This window comes from Tachyglossus aculeatus, chromosome 5 (assembly GCF_015852505.1).
Source record: "Tachyglossus aculeatus isolate mTacAcu1 chromosome 5, mTacAcu1.pri, whole genome shotgun sequence".
Classification (NCBI taxonomy): domain Eukaryota; kingdom Metazoa; phylum Chordata; class Mammalia; order Monotremata; family Tachyglossidae; genus Tachyglossus; species Tachyglossus aculeatus.
In genome coordinates, this window is record NC_052070.1 from 96,569,670 (window position 1) to 96,582,320 (window position 12,651).

Consider the following 12,651-nt stretch of genomic DNA (forward strand, 5'->3'; position numbering starts at 1 on the left):
ACAATTATTACTGCTACTATTATTATCATGAATTCCTTGCAACTCCTTTCACCTTTCAAAATTCATTCCTTCATTCAACTGCATTTATTGAGTGCTTACTGTGTGCAGAGCACCGTACTAAGTGTTTGGGAGAGTACAATACAACAATAAACAGACATATTCCCTGCCCACAATGGGGTTACAGTCTAGACAGGGAAGACTCAAATAATAGTGCTGGGGGAAGTCAGAGAGGTGCACCCCTAAAGGCCCATAAAGCAAATCTCCCAGAAGGCCCAGGGAGCTGAGTAAGGTCATGGTGGGGCCAGAAGTTAGAAAAGGGACAAGTGATGCCAGGAGTCAGGCTAGGGAGTGGGGTTTCTTCATCAGTGATATATCTGGGAATCCCTCCCTGCCCCCTTCCCCTTCAGAGGAGGAAACCGAAGCCCAGGGTTTGCCCCTACCTCCACAACCCGATGGTCAAGTAAGATTCCAAAGGTGGGGTATCCCAGTTCCTTTGCCGAAATCATTTAAGTTTCCCAAAGCAGAAAAATGAAGCACTATCACGGCATTTGGAAAAATATAACACTGCTTCCCAGGGAGAAAAAAAATGGGCTATCTTCCCCATGGCCACTTATTTTTTTTTCCTTTGAGAGAAAGAGAAGGATTTAACTGTGCTGGTTGGCAGGGTATGATAAAATGAGAACTTTACCTCCTCCTCTTGAGATCTTTTCTTGTGGGCCATCTTGTATAATTTATGTAATTTTCGAGCATCAAATTCTGTGAACTTGGACACAAAAATCCACAGGTTCCTAAAAGGACATGAAGAATTCTGGTGAATCATGGAAAAGCAAAAGAAGCTTTTAAATATTCTTCTGACAGACAGCTACCTCTACAGTTCTGAAAGTGAGGACTCCCCTTGGTTGGTACACTCTAAAACCAGGACAGTAGCCCGTCAGGGTTCTACGTTTGTAAATGGGAATTTCTTATTTCCACTAAGCCCTGTTTCACTTGTGTAAAGACTGAGGGGCCGAACTTTAAACTGGGCAGTAGAGCTGATGGGAGAACAGGATTGAGGTCTGAAGATCTGAGGTTAATTCCTCTCTTCAAAAATGACTCATTCCACTCACTGGTGGCAAAAACCATTCATCTCTGGGTTTCAGTTCTGCCACTCCACATCCCCTCCCCTCCTCCTCTCAAAAAAAAAAAGGGGGGGGGGTTGGTGATCCCCACTCAGACGGGGATGCACGAGATGATGTCTGTTAGGCTATGTGGAGCCCTAGGAGAAAGCACCTCTGTCTGTATGGTACAGATGGGTGAATAAGGCCAAAGGATTATTTTTTGGGTTGCTCCTTGTAAACTGGAGGTCACAAAACAAGGGTGCAATTTAGAGACGGGGACTTTGGAACCCTTACCGAAAAACTTACTAGCAACTGCCCCAAGTTTCTGGCTGGCTTTCCTGTCTCATTCAAAATGAAATCAGACTGGGAAGAAAATCATCTTGTTCACGGCGAGGCACGAACAGCAATGCTGAAAGGGAATGGGCTTAGAAGGAAGAATACGGGTGTGCTACTGGGGCCCTAACTAGACAAATATAACCTAGCCTCTCCTTTCAACATAATCCCTGTGACCAATTATTCTGTATGAGGGTTATATCACAGAAGGGTTCAGAAATGAATATATAGGTATTACATTATGGAAAAGAACTTGGCAAAAAAAGATCTAATTTTGTAATACCATAGTGAAAACTGGGACTCAAAACTATTAAAAAAAAAAAAGAAAAATATCACCTGACCAAAAGAAACCTGATGAAAGCAGGAGAGACATTCAGGTTTAGCACCCCTTGAGCACTTAGACAGCACCAAGTGAACCTGGATGGACATCATGAAAGGGAGCTGAATTTCAGGGCCCAAAACAACAGTGCCGGCATCAACTGGGGCTGAGATAGTCAGGGTAGAGGAACTGCTTTAACTCCCAAGTTCAAAAGTTTGGCCAGCAGCTGAGTAATAACTTCTATCCTAGAGCTCTGGGCGGGCCAGGTTTGGTCTGTGAGGTCTATATGGGAAGGGGTCAGGTCAGGCTGAAGTTGGTCAGATTTGGCCTGGATCTGAAGGGACCCTCAATTCCGGTGAGATGGGACGACAGGAAGTGGGCAGCATGGTGGCCGGGGAGCTACTAGGATGCAAGTGGCCAAGGCCTCACTTCCAAGGGAGTACTGCCATGCACGTGCCCTTGTTCCACATAGGCAAGGCTGTTCACTGGCCCAAAGGACTTCAAACTCCCAGGAACCCATGAGGAGCAGGGAAGAAGGGGAGGGCAGTGACGTCACCCATGCACAGCAACAACCCCTGCAAGTGAGTCCAGACCTTCTTCCCGTTTGGTTCAGGACTCAGACACTACTGTCTGTGGCAGGACAGGGCCAGGTCCATCCTGTGTAAGGCTCTGCTCTGTCCCACCACTCATCTTGAGATAAGTATGGTGAGTGTCTGAGAACTGGGAACTTATTGGCCTCAGTCTCTAGTCTCTCCACTGAAGGAGAGGACAAGGTGGCTAATGATAATGAATGGGCAAGTCTCCCACCTTGAAATCCAAGAGACGCTTATCCTTTTGCCACACAGGAATAAAGAGAGTTGACATTTCACTTTTTCCCTTCTACAAAAAGAGACTCAACCCAATACAATAAAGCAGCCCCAAAGCCAATTAGAGGGTAGTTACCTCCTCCACAGCTTGATGTGCTCCTGGTCAGAATAGACCTTAAGGCACTCGGATATGCGGTCTCCAATCTTGAGGAGGCAGTTGCGAGTGTGCTCCAGCTGTTCCTGCACACTGAGCCCCTTGTCTGGCTTATCCAGCTGTTTCAGTGCCTTTTTAACCGGCCTCATCCTCTCTTTACACTGGGGAAGAACAATAGGAAATGGAGAAGCAATTCATTTCTCCCGAGATCCTTCTCTCTCTTGGGCTTGCTCTTCATAATAGCCCTAAGACAGAACGGCCTGAGCTAAACCCTCACTATCTTTCCCTTGGCTCCGAGCAGCCCAAAACCCTCCAAGTGGCCAATGGACTGGATAGAAACGGCAGGATGGCCAAGCTGCCGTGGGTCCGTAAAACTAGAAGCTTCCTCTCCCCAACCGGGCACATGAGGAGGTGCTTGGTCACTGAACAACCAAACTGAAAACATATCTGAGATCTTGCCCAAGCAGGGAGATAACTACTGTAGACCAGAGGTGTGGATCATGAATCAAGGGTCATGTAGATGGGACAGAGATAGGGTCTGATTGTATCTTCCTTAGCCAGCCCTTGGCACATAGTGTTTTTTAACTTACCATATTACTGTTTTTGTTATTATTATTTTATTATTATTGTTAACTTCTAGTGATCTTAAGGCAGATGAAGGCGGGTGGCAGTAGGGGACTTAGTTTTTCTTCTGGCTGCTTCACTGATGGCTGTGGTTATGTCACAGCCATCCCAACTTAGTTTCCAACCTGATGAAAGAAGCTGCCCCAGACAGCCCAGTTAGCAGCTGGACCAATGCACACGAGGTACTTTCAGGACAACCCTGACCTTCCCCCATGCCACGCACAACCTCCATCGTGCTAATCCTGGCCTGAAGGAAACAGTCACTGTTTCTTAATTTTGGGCTCGGAAAACAACCAGAGGAATGTAAGCCTTCAAAGTACCAAAATACTAAGTCATTGCCCTGCCTCTGCAGTCTTTGCCATCCCCTGTGGCAACAAGCACCAAATAAAACCATCTGTTAACGTTTCAACTTGGACAACAGCAATCTGGCATCAATAACATTCCAACCCAGTCTGCAATATAGCCGTGTTTCCTTAAAACCTAAGCTCCTGGAGGGCAGGCGTGGTGCATGGTTCATGTACCTGTTTGACACCTTGATAAACCGGAGTGTTCAATAAATACTGATTATTCCTTTTTGGAGGCCTTCAGGCCCCCTAAAGGATCTTTTTAAATTCCTGAGGACTCCTCTGCTTCCCACCCAGCAGAACAATGATGGGACCAGACAGAAGTGCTGTTCTGGAATCTTAACTGCTCTCAGGCTGGTCCCCACACCCAGTCTCCATAGTGCACAGTAAAGAGCCACGGGGCCTAGGAAAGAATACAGGCCTGGCGATCGGGGGGGTCCACCCCCGGCTCAGCCACTCTTGCCTACCAGGTGACCTTGGACAAGTCATTTCACTTCTCTGTGCCTAAGTTTTCTCATCGGTGAAATGAGGATTGACTAGCTGTTCTCCCTTGTCCTTGGACTGCGAGCCCTACGCGGAACAGAGACTGTGCCTGATCTGATCGTATTTACTCCAGCACTGAGTAAAGTGTTTGGCATGAAACAACCTTGGCTATCCAACCTTGGCTTCACAGACTCCGTCCTCTCCTGGTTCTCCTCATCTCTCCGGCCGTTCATTCTCAGTCTCTTTTGCAGGCTCCTCCTCCCCCTCCCATCCCCTTACTGTAGGGGTTCCTCAAGGTTCAGTTCTTGGTCCCCTTCTGTTCTCGATCTACACTCACTCCCTTGGTGACCTCATTCGCTCCCACGGCTTCAACTATCATCTCTACGCTGATGACACCCAAATCTACATCTCTGCCCCTGCTCTCTCCCCCTCCCTCCAGGCTCGCATCTCCTCCTGTCTTCAGGACATCTCCATCTGGATGTCTGCCCGCCACCTAAAACTTAACATGTCCAAGACTGAACTCCTTGTCTTCCCTCCCAAACCCTGCCCTCTCCCTGACTTCCCCATCACTGCTGATGGCACTACCATCCTTCCTGTCTCACAAGCCCACAACCTTGGTGTCATCCTCAACTCCGCTTTTTCGTTCACCCCTCACAACCAAGCCGTCACCAAAACCCGCTGGTCTCACCTCTGGAACATTGCCAAGATCCGCCCTATCCTCTCCATCCAAACTGCTACCCTGCTAGTTCAAGCTCTCATCCTATCCCGCCTGGATTACTGTATCAGCCACCTCTCCGATCTCCCATCCTCCTGTCTCTCCCCACTTCAATCCATACTTCACGCCGCTGCCCAGATTGTCTTTGTCCAGAAACGCTCTGGGCATGTTAATCCCTTCCTCAAAAATCTCCAGTGGCTACCAACCAACCTACGCATCAGGCAAAAACTCCTCACCCTCAGCTTCAAGGCTCTCCATCACCTCGCCCCCTCCTACCTCACCTCCCTTCTCTCCTTCTACATCCCAGCCCGCACCCTCCGCTCCTCTGCCGCTTATCTCCTCACCGTGCCTCGCTCTCGCCTGTCCCACCATCGACCCCCGGCCCACGTCATCCCCCTGGACTGGAAGGCCCTCCCTCTGCACATCCGCCAAGCTAGCTCTCTTCCTCCCTTCAAGACCCTACTGAGAGCTCACCTCCTCCAGGAGGCCTTCCCAGACTGAGCCCCCTCCTTCTTCTCCCCCTCCTCCCGCTCCCGTGCCTTACCTCCTTCCCCTCCCCACAGCACCTGTATATATGTATATATGTTTGTACATATTTATTACTCTATTTTATTTGTACATATTTATTCTATTTATTTTATTTTGTTAATATGTTTTGTTTTGTTCTCTGTCTCCCCCTTCTAGACTGTGAGCCCACTGTTGGGTACGGACCGTCTCTATATGTTGCCAACTTGTACTTCCTAAGTGCTTAGTACAGTGCTCTGCACACAGTAAGCACTCAATAAATACAACTGAATGGATGAAATAAGTGCTTCATAAACATCATAATTATTAGTATCATGACCAAAGATTCCAAGGAATCTACACTGGTGTTTTGAGAGCATCTGGCTCACACCCACTTAGCTTCCCATCCTTACTTCTGGGGCAGGAGCTGATGAGAGGATCTTAGAGGCCTGGCTGCTCCCGCTGATGTTACTGACTCAGGGAAGCCCTAGGTTCTTGGATTCCAGAACTTACAATGCTGAATGTTTCCTGGTCCAGATCATCATCCTCATCCTCTCCGATAGGAATTGGTTCACTTCCTGCCGTAATATGGACTGGGCCCTGAGATCTCTTTGCTTTACTTCCAGATTTGGAATCCCCACCCTTAGGCTGCAAAAGAAAACATCACGTTATGCGAAGCCAGTCTCTGATGCATGACAATTGAGTCAAAAAGGGCAAGACTTTTTTTTTAATGGCATTTATTAAGCACTTACTATGTGCAAAGCACTGTTCTAAGCGCTGGGGAGGTAATAAGGTGATCAGGTTGTCCCACGGGGGACTCACAGTCTTAATCCTCATTTTACAGATGAGGTAACTGAGGCACAGAGAAGTTAAGTGACTTGCCCAAAGTCACACAGTGACAATTGGCAGAGCTGGGATTTGAACCCATGACCTCTGACTCCAAAGCCCGGGCTCTTTCCACTGAGGCACTGTGATTTTAATTCATGATGCTCCTCTGACTCAGTGGTGAGCACGGCATCATAGATCGAGCATGAGCCAAGAATCAGGAGGCCTGGTTTCTAATCCCACCCTCCCCACTGGCCACCTTAGCCTCCCTTACGCCTGTTTCCTCATCTGGAAAATGGGGATAAGACAACTGCCCTCCTTTCCTTATTTCCTGGAAATAATAAATGCCATCATTATTATCATTCCTCTAACACAATGAGCCCCAAGAGGGCAGGAACTGTATCAGATCTGATTGTCTTGTATCTACCTCGGTGCTTAGCACAAATTAAGCATATAATGTCATAACTCCACATTCAACAAACCCAAAACCGAGACCCCAAGAGGTAAACCAAGGTTATGTATTACATCAGGGGCGTCACTGTGAATGAAAACAGGAATTCTGCATCAGTTTCATAACCATTTGAGGTTGCAGTCTTAGCTCCTCTCAGGGAAATCTTTTAATCATCCCTTGATCTAAATTATTTATTTATATTAATGTCTGTCTCCCCCTCTGGACTGTAAGCTTGTTGTGGGCAGGGAACGTGTCTACCAACTTGATTGTATTATACTCTCCACAGCACTAAGTACAATGCAGTGCTCTGTCCACAGCAGGCACTCAATAAATACCATTGATGATGAAGATGATGGATACCGTCTTGAATATCCACCCTCAGGTACGGGACAGCCCACCTCACCCCTTTAACTCTTCCCTTCTAACCAACCCATTATGGGTTCACGCTATCCATGAATTTACCCAAACCTCTCTTGGACCTGCTGATACTTATGCCTGCACAAATTCCTGGGGTGGCAAATTCTATATGCTTACGACTGGCTATTTCTGGCTTCGAACAGCAGACCAAGCCCTCCTTGAGGAATCCATGCTTCAATCCCATCCCATTTCCAAACTGCCAGCTGTGGCTTCAAGGGAGGTGCATTTCCTGATTAGCTATAAAGGTATCAATACCTTTTCTTTCTTATCCTTTGACTTCTTGCGCTCTTTGTCTCCTTCTTTTTCTTTCTTCGAGCTCGCCTGCTTCTCCTTGTTCTCTTTATTTTCCTTTTTCTGCTTTTTTTTCGTGGGACTTTTTTCCAAGCCATCATCCTAGGAAATATGCAATCCTCACATGACCCCCCCACACACTGCAATTCCCCCCATGAACCAACCCAAGGACCTCACTTTTGTATTTCCACACCTTGAGGGATCCTGTTTTACAGGTCTTGGGGTAAAATCCCTTGTGTCCTCTCTGTGGCCTGCAGAACAGGAACCACATTCTCAGATGCCAAGAGCCCAGAACTGACAAGGGTCTCCCGTCCCTGGATACCTGGGACTGGTCCAGATTTGCAGGGCTAATATCTCAGAGAGGCTCTGAGAAGAGACTCAGAGCATATTTGGGAAGGGACAGCGCTTGACTTTCTGGGTTCAACTCCCTAGATCACCATCCCAATCTTAGGTTCTGATGAGGTTCAATGGGCTTTCCAGTTCAGTCAGTGGCTCAGAATTCATCTTTGGCAGGTTATTTAAACACCAGAAGGATGCTCTGAATCATTCCTTCTTCAAAAATCCCAGGGGTTGGTTGCAAGCGCTTAGTACAGTGCTCTGCATAAAGTAAGTGCTCAATAAATACTGCTGAATGAATGAACTTGGGGATGGGAGGGGCCTGGTCACCCGCGGTGCCAAACCCGAAAGCCAAACCGCACTACCAGCTAAAACCTGGCCCTGTACCTTGACCTCCCCTTCTTCTGATGGGTTGTCTGAGTGCCGCGGAGAGGACAACTCGTTTCCGTGTTCATCTTTCACTTTGGGAGCTTTGTTTTCCTTTTTCACACGGGGTTTCCGCTTCTTTAATTTAGTCTGGAGAAAGGGAAGAGAAGGAACCGCTGATTTTTCAACCACTAATGACAAAATAGCCTCTCAAAGATCTGGCAGAGACCAGGGCACAGGCCATACTAAGCCCAGAGCTGGTCAATAAATCCAACCCAACACCCCACCCCAGATACGAGGAGAGTAACCCAATGTAACTCCTGCACAAAGAACTACTGCAGGCCTGAATACACATGGGTGTCACAGATGCACTGAGTTGGCTTTTACTTGTTTTCCGAGGGCTGACTGTCCAGTAAGTGAGTTATCCAGACCCCTTCTTTCTCCTCCTCCTCTCTCCTGCTGCCTGCTCTCCGGCTTCTTCAAGTCATTAACCCTCACATGGCAATTTTGCTTCTTGCAGGTAGCTCAGGTTTCATGGGTGAGGTTATTTTCTAATTGCTAAAATTGGAAAATAATTCCAACTCTATTGGATTGTCCTGTCCCAAGCACTTAGTACAATACTCTGCACCCAGTAAATGCTCAATCAACACGACTGATTGATAAAATAATTTCTGGGGTTATCTGGTGATTTCAAATATACCCAATATCCCCGATTTCATCATTATGAATAACAAATGGACTTTAGCTGCTTGCTGTCATTGGTAGTCCTCAGTATTAAATTTTACATTAGAAGTAGAGGATGAGGTAAGACAAAAGGAGTCCACATGAGAACATCTTAATATAAAATATAAATATGGTAGAAAGGAAAAATGAAGAGAAAATGATCTGGATAAACTCCCCTGGTTAGAGGGCCCTAAAGCCCTTCATCTATCTGTTTTCTGAAAAATGCCCATCATCAGCTTCTTTAGAGAATGACCTGGCTTAAGGCCCTGAGCTGTGCTCTTTGGCAACCAAATTACAGTGTGGCTGGCTTTTGGTTTGTGAAAATGGAGGGGGGAAAAGCAAAACCAGAGGACTAGCTGCAAGACAGTCTAAATGACACCACTCAAATAAAATGGAATATCTCCTTAAGAACAGTTACAGATCCTTAAACACCTTTCCAGAAACGTCATCCTCCCGCACCTCTTCTCCATCTTTAACCACTTCCTTCTTCTCCAAGTCCTTCTTGAGCAGCTTCAGCAGGTAGTCAGCTCGGGTCTGTAACTGCTTACCCTGAGGTTTTTTGTCTGTCTCCATGGGGAGAATCTTTAGGAGAGAAGAAATGGATACGTCCCATAACCAGATTAATGAGCTGGGGGAGCAAGACAGATACGTTGCTTAAACCAAAAAAAAAAAGGCAAAAAACCTCTTCCCTCTCTCTCTCTTTCTCTCTCTCCCTCTCCACCACCCAAAACATCTCAAGACCTGGCTCTTCTCCAGGGTTCCTGGTCACTGAGTTTCCCTTATGAGCTGTCCTTGCCTTTACAAAATGAAAGGACGGAGAAATCCATCTCTCCCACTGGCTCCTACCTGTGCTGTTAACAGGGTAGAACAACTCAGGTAGGAGGACCTTGTTGGCTTCATCTCCTAGAGCATCCCAGCGGTCGTGGCTTTCCTCCTTCCAGGAGCAGGGAATCCCTGGAGCTAGGTTAAAGCTTCATTTTAGATGGAAAATGCTTCTTTGAGCATTTCCGGAGAGCACTGAGCTTTGCCGGGTCACGATCCATTCCCTGCTTCTGTATTGAACCTGTCAGCCCCAACCGGATCTGATCTCAGTGCTCCCCGAGAGCTATGGTGGGGTGATTTCACTCTCTTCTAAACCACACTAAGTCATTAATTCGATATGGATGGGCCAGGGGAGAGCTCTGCCAGGGGCACCACACAAGATATGCTTCTGCCACAGTCTAGGCTGCTCTGATTTTGCTCATTTTCTTTGCTATTTTCACTGAATATGAGGAGCAGAATTTGCCTGAGATGGAATTGGGAGAATTAGAGATCAGGGGCAGATGCATAGCTACAAAACTGATGTTTTCTCTCCTCCAACAACAACCAGATGTCCCTTGAAGTATCGCCTGAGAAGAGGGTCCCTTATCCTTTCTTCCTGGATCTATTACAACACCTCCACTTGTGAAACAGCTGCCACGTCCCACCCCAGGCCGAGGCTTGCATTCCCATGGCAGCTAATGGGATTCCACCAGTGTGAGGCAAACTCTTAAGTATGATCATTATTGCTCTAACGCTGAGTTCCGCAGCATGTCACTGTTTACCTCCAAGTGGAAAAAAGAGAAACAAAACAAAACAAAAAAGTATCCACTTAGAGCACAAGCCTCTTTAGAAACCTGCAATCTCATACGGAGACTTACCTTGTCGGTTAGTTGAAGCTCTGGATCTGTTTTAATGAGCTCCCAGTTTCCATAGCCATGCTCGTAGATCCCCAGCAGCAAGCGGGAATCTTCCTCCACTCCCCAGTCCACATCAAAATGGGCCGCTTTCACTCGGCAGGTTAAGCAGTATCTGGAGGGATTTCAAAATCAGAACCCTGGTGGTGAGGGGCTTCTTTTCGATCCAGGTAGCCCGGGCCTGGGAGTCAGAAGGACCTGGATTCTAACCCTGGCTCCGCCACTTGTCCGCAGTGTGACCTTGTGGCAAGTTACTTAACTTCTCTCTGTACCTCAGTTACCTCATCTGTAAAATGGGGATGAAAGCAGTGTACCTCATGTGGGAGGTGGACTGAGTCCAACCTGATAAGCCTGTATCTATCCCAGCACTTAGTACAGTGCCTGACGCACAGTAAATGCTTAACATATACCATAAAAAATATACATTTACCATTATGAAGCAGAAAAAAAAGTATTATGTAATGCTAAAATAGCACAAAGGCAAGATGACCATTCTTAACCAAGTGTCCTGTTCCACCATTACACAGCCTTGTTTATGTGTGCAGTCCCAACTATTTACTTGTCTCCAAGTCATACCCAGGCAAACAAGCAGTTGTTTTACCCACCTCGGTCTCCAAGTGTCTCTCAATCTCTCTCTCTCGCTCTCTCACACACACACATTCATTCATTCAATCATATTTATTGAGCACTTACTGTGTGCAGAGCACTGTACTAAGCGCTTGGGAAGTACAAGTTGGCAACATATAGAGACGGTCCCTACCCAACACACACACACTTACTTTTTCTTCTCCTCAGGGTCCACAGGAATAGATTTGTGCAACATCTCAAACTCCTCTTCGTGCTGGATGATAGATTTCACATTCACTTGAACCCCAGATATCTTTATAGTGGGGCCCCTCCTCTTCCCCGGGCCCTTCCCTGAAGTAAATGAATTTAGAGTAAAGAGTATTAGAACAAGTACCAGTTTCTCAATACTAAAACTTGTAACAGACACTCAAATTCTTACGAGGATTTTAGGGGACTATCCTTTACTACAAGATCCCTCTAAACTGTAAGTCCGCTGTGGGCAGGGAACACGTCTACCTACAGTATTGAACTGTACTCTCCCAAGTGCTTAGTACAATGTTCTGCACATGGTAAGTGCTCAATAAACACTACTAATTGACTGATTTTGGCTCCTGGCTAGTATTCTTCGGTGCCCTGAAAAGTTGGCAGTTTATAATACTGTCTTTAGACAATCCACTGCATAGACATTTCTTAAAATGGCACAATTAAAAAAAGTCTCAATATTTGATTAAACCTTTGGAAACGTTTCCTGCTTGCTCTGTCCTGTTTGGGTTCAAAATTAACTTTTGGGGGTGTTGGACAATGGAAGTGAATTTTTCTCTCAGGATTCCTCTGAACAGTGATCATACCCTCCACCTACTGCAGAGGAGTTTAACATGCTTCCTGAGAAATCACTCAATAAATCCACCACGATCCCAGTTCTGGGCATGGCTGACATTTACAGATGGGGAAGTGGGGCCTAGAGAAGCCAACAAATGCTAAAAAAGACAGCAGTGGAGTGAAATATACTAATGCTCAGCGTCCTCACTAATAGTTCTGTATTTTATTCATTCCACTGATGGACAGAATAGTTGAAAGGCTAAAGAAGTGCAGTTTTTCCACTTCTAAGATTGATCAATCAATGGTATTTATTACACTCTTCCTGCGTGCAGAGCAACTAAGATCCAATGAATGTCTCTGGTTTAGTTTAGGGCCAGCCAAATGTTATCTGTGGCCTCTTACGTGAAATTGGTTGGGCTGGCAGACAACTGTTCTCATCATGAATGCAATAACTACAAATTGGTGACTATGTAAATAGTCCCCTTAGCTTCAATAAGCTCTATCCATTCATTCATTCAATCATATTTACTGAGTGCTTAATGTATGCAGAACACTGTACTAAGCGCTTGGGAGAGTGCAATACAACAACAGACACATTTCTACCCACTATGAGCTCACAGTCTAGAGACTGTGCTATACTTCGGCTTATAGGCTTTGCTCTTCTCAAGCCAACCTACTCATCAGGGCTTGTTCCATCTCTCTCGCTGCTGACCTCTAGCATTTGCCCTCCCATCTGCCTGAACTTCACTTGTCTGGGTTCAG

General features: G+C 46.4%; 1 protein-coding gene across 5 annotated transcripts in view; it reads right to left on the minus strand.

Moving 5' to 3' along the window:
- The window catches only part of CHD2 (chromodomain helicase DNA binding protein 2), a 108,135-nt gene that overhangs the window by 9,069 nt on the left and 86,415 nt on the right, over positions 1 to 12,651 (minus strand). For 4 of the 5 annotated variants that reach the window (XM_038746243.1, XM_038746241.1, XM_038746240.1 and 1 more), the window contains 8 exons: positions 11,283 to 11,421; positions 10,468 to 10,618; positions 9,221 to 9,370; positions 8,087 to 8,215; positions 7,328 to 7,465; positions 5,893 to 6,027; positions 2,692 to 2,870; positions 689 to 788 (listed from right to left, as the gene is read on the minus strand). In XM_038746243.1, coding sequence (XP_038602171.1) covers positions 689 to 788; positions 2,692 to 2,870; positions 5,893 to 6,027; positions 7,328 to 7,465; positions 8,087 to 8,215; positions 9,221 to 9,370; positions 10,468 to 10,618; positions 11,283 to 11,421 — 1,121 coding nt within the window. The remainder of the gene's footprint in view (positions 1 to 688; positions 789 to 2,691; positions 2,871 to 5,892; positions 6,028 to 7,327; positions 7,466 to 8,086; positions 8,216 to 9,220; positions 9,371 to 10,467; positions 10,619 to 11,282; positions 11,422 to 12,651) is intronic. The other variant, XM_038746242.1, reaches the window with a different exon arrangement.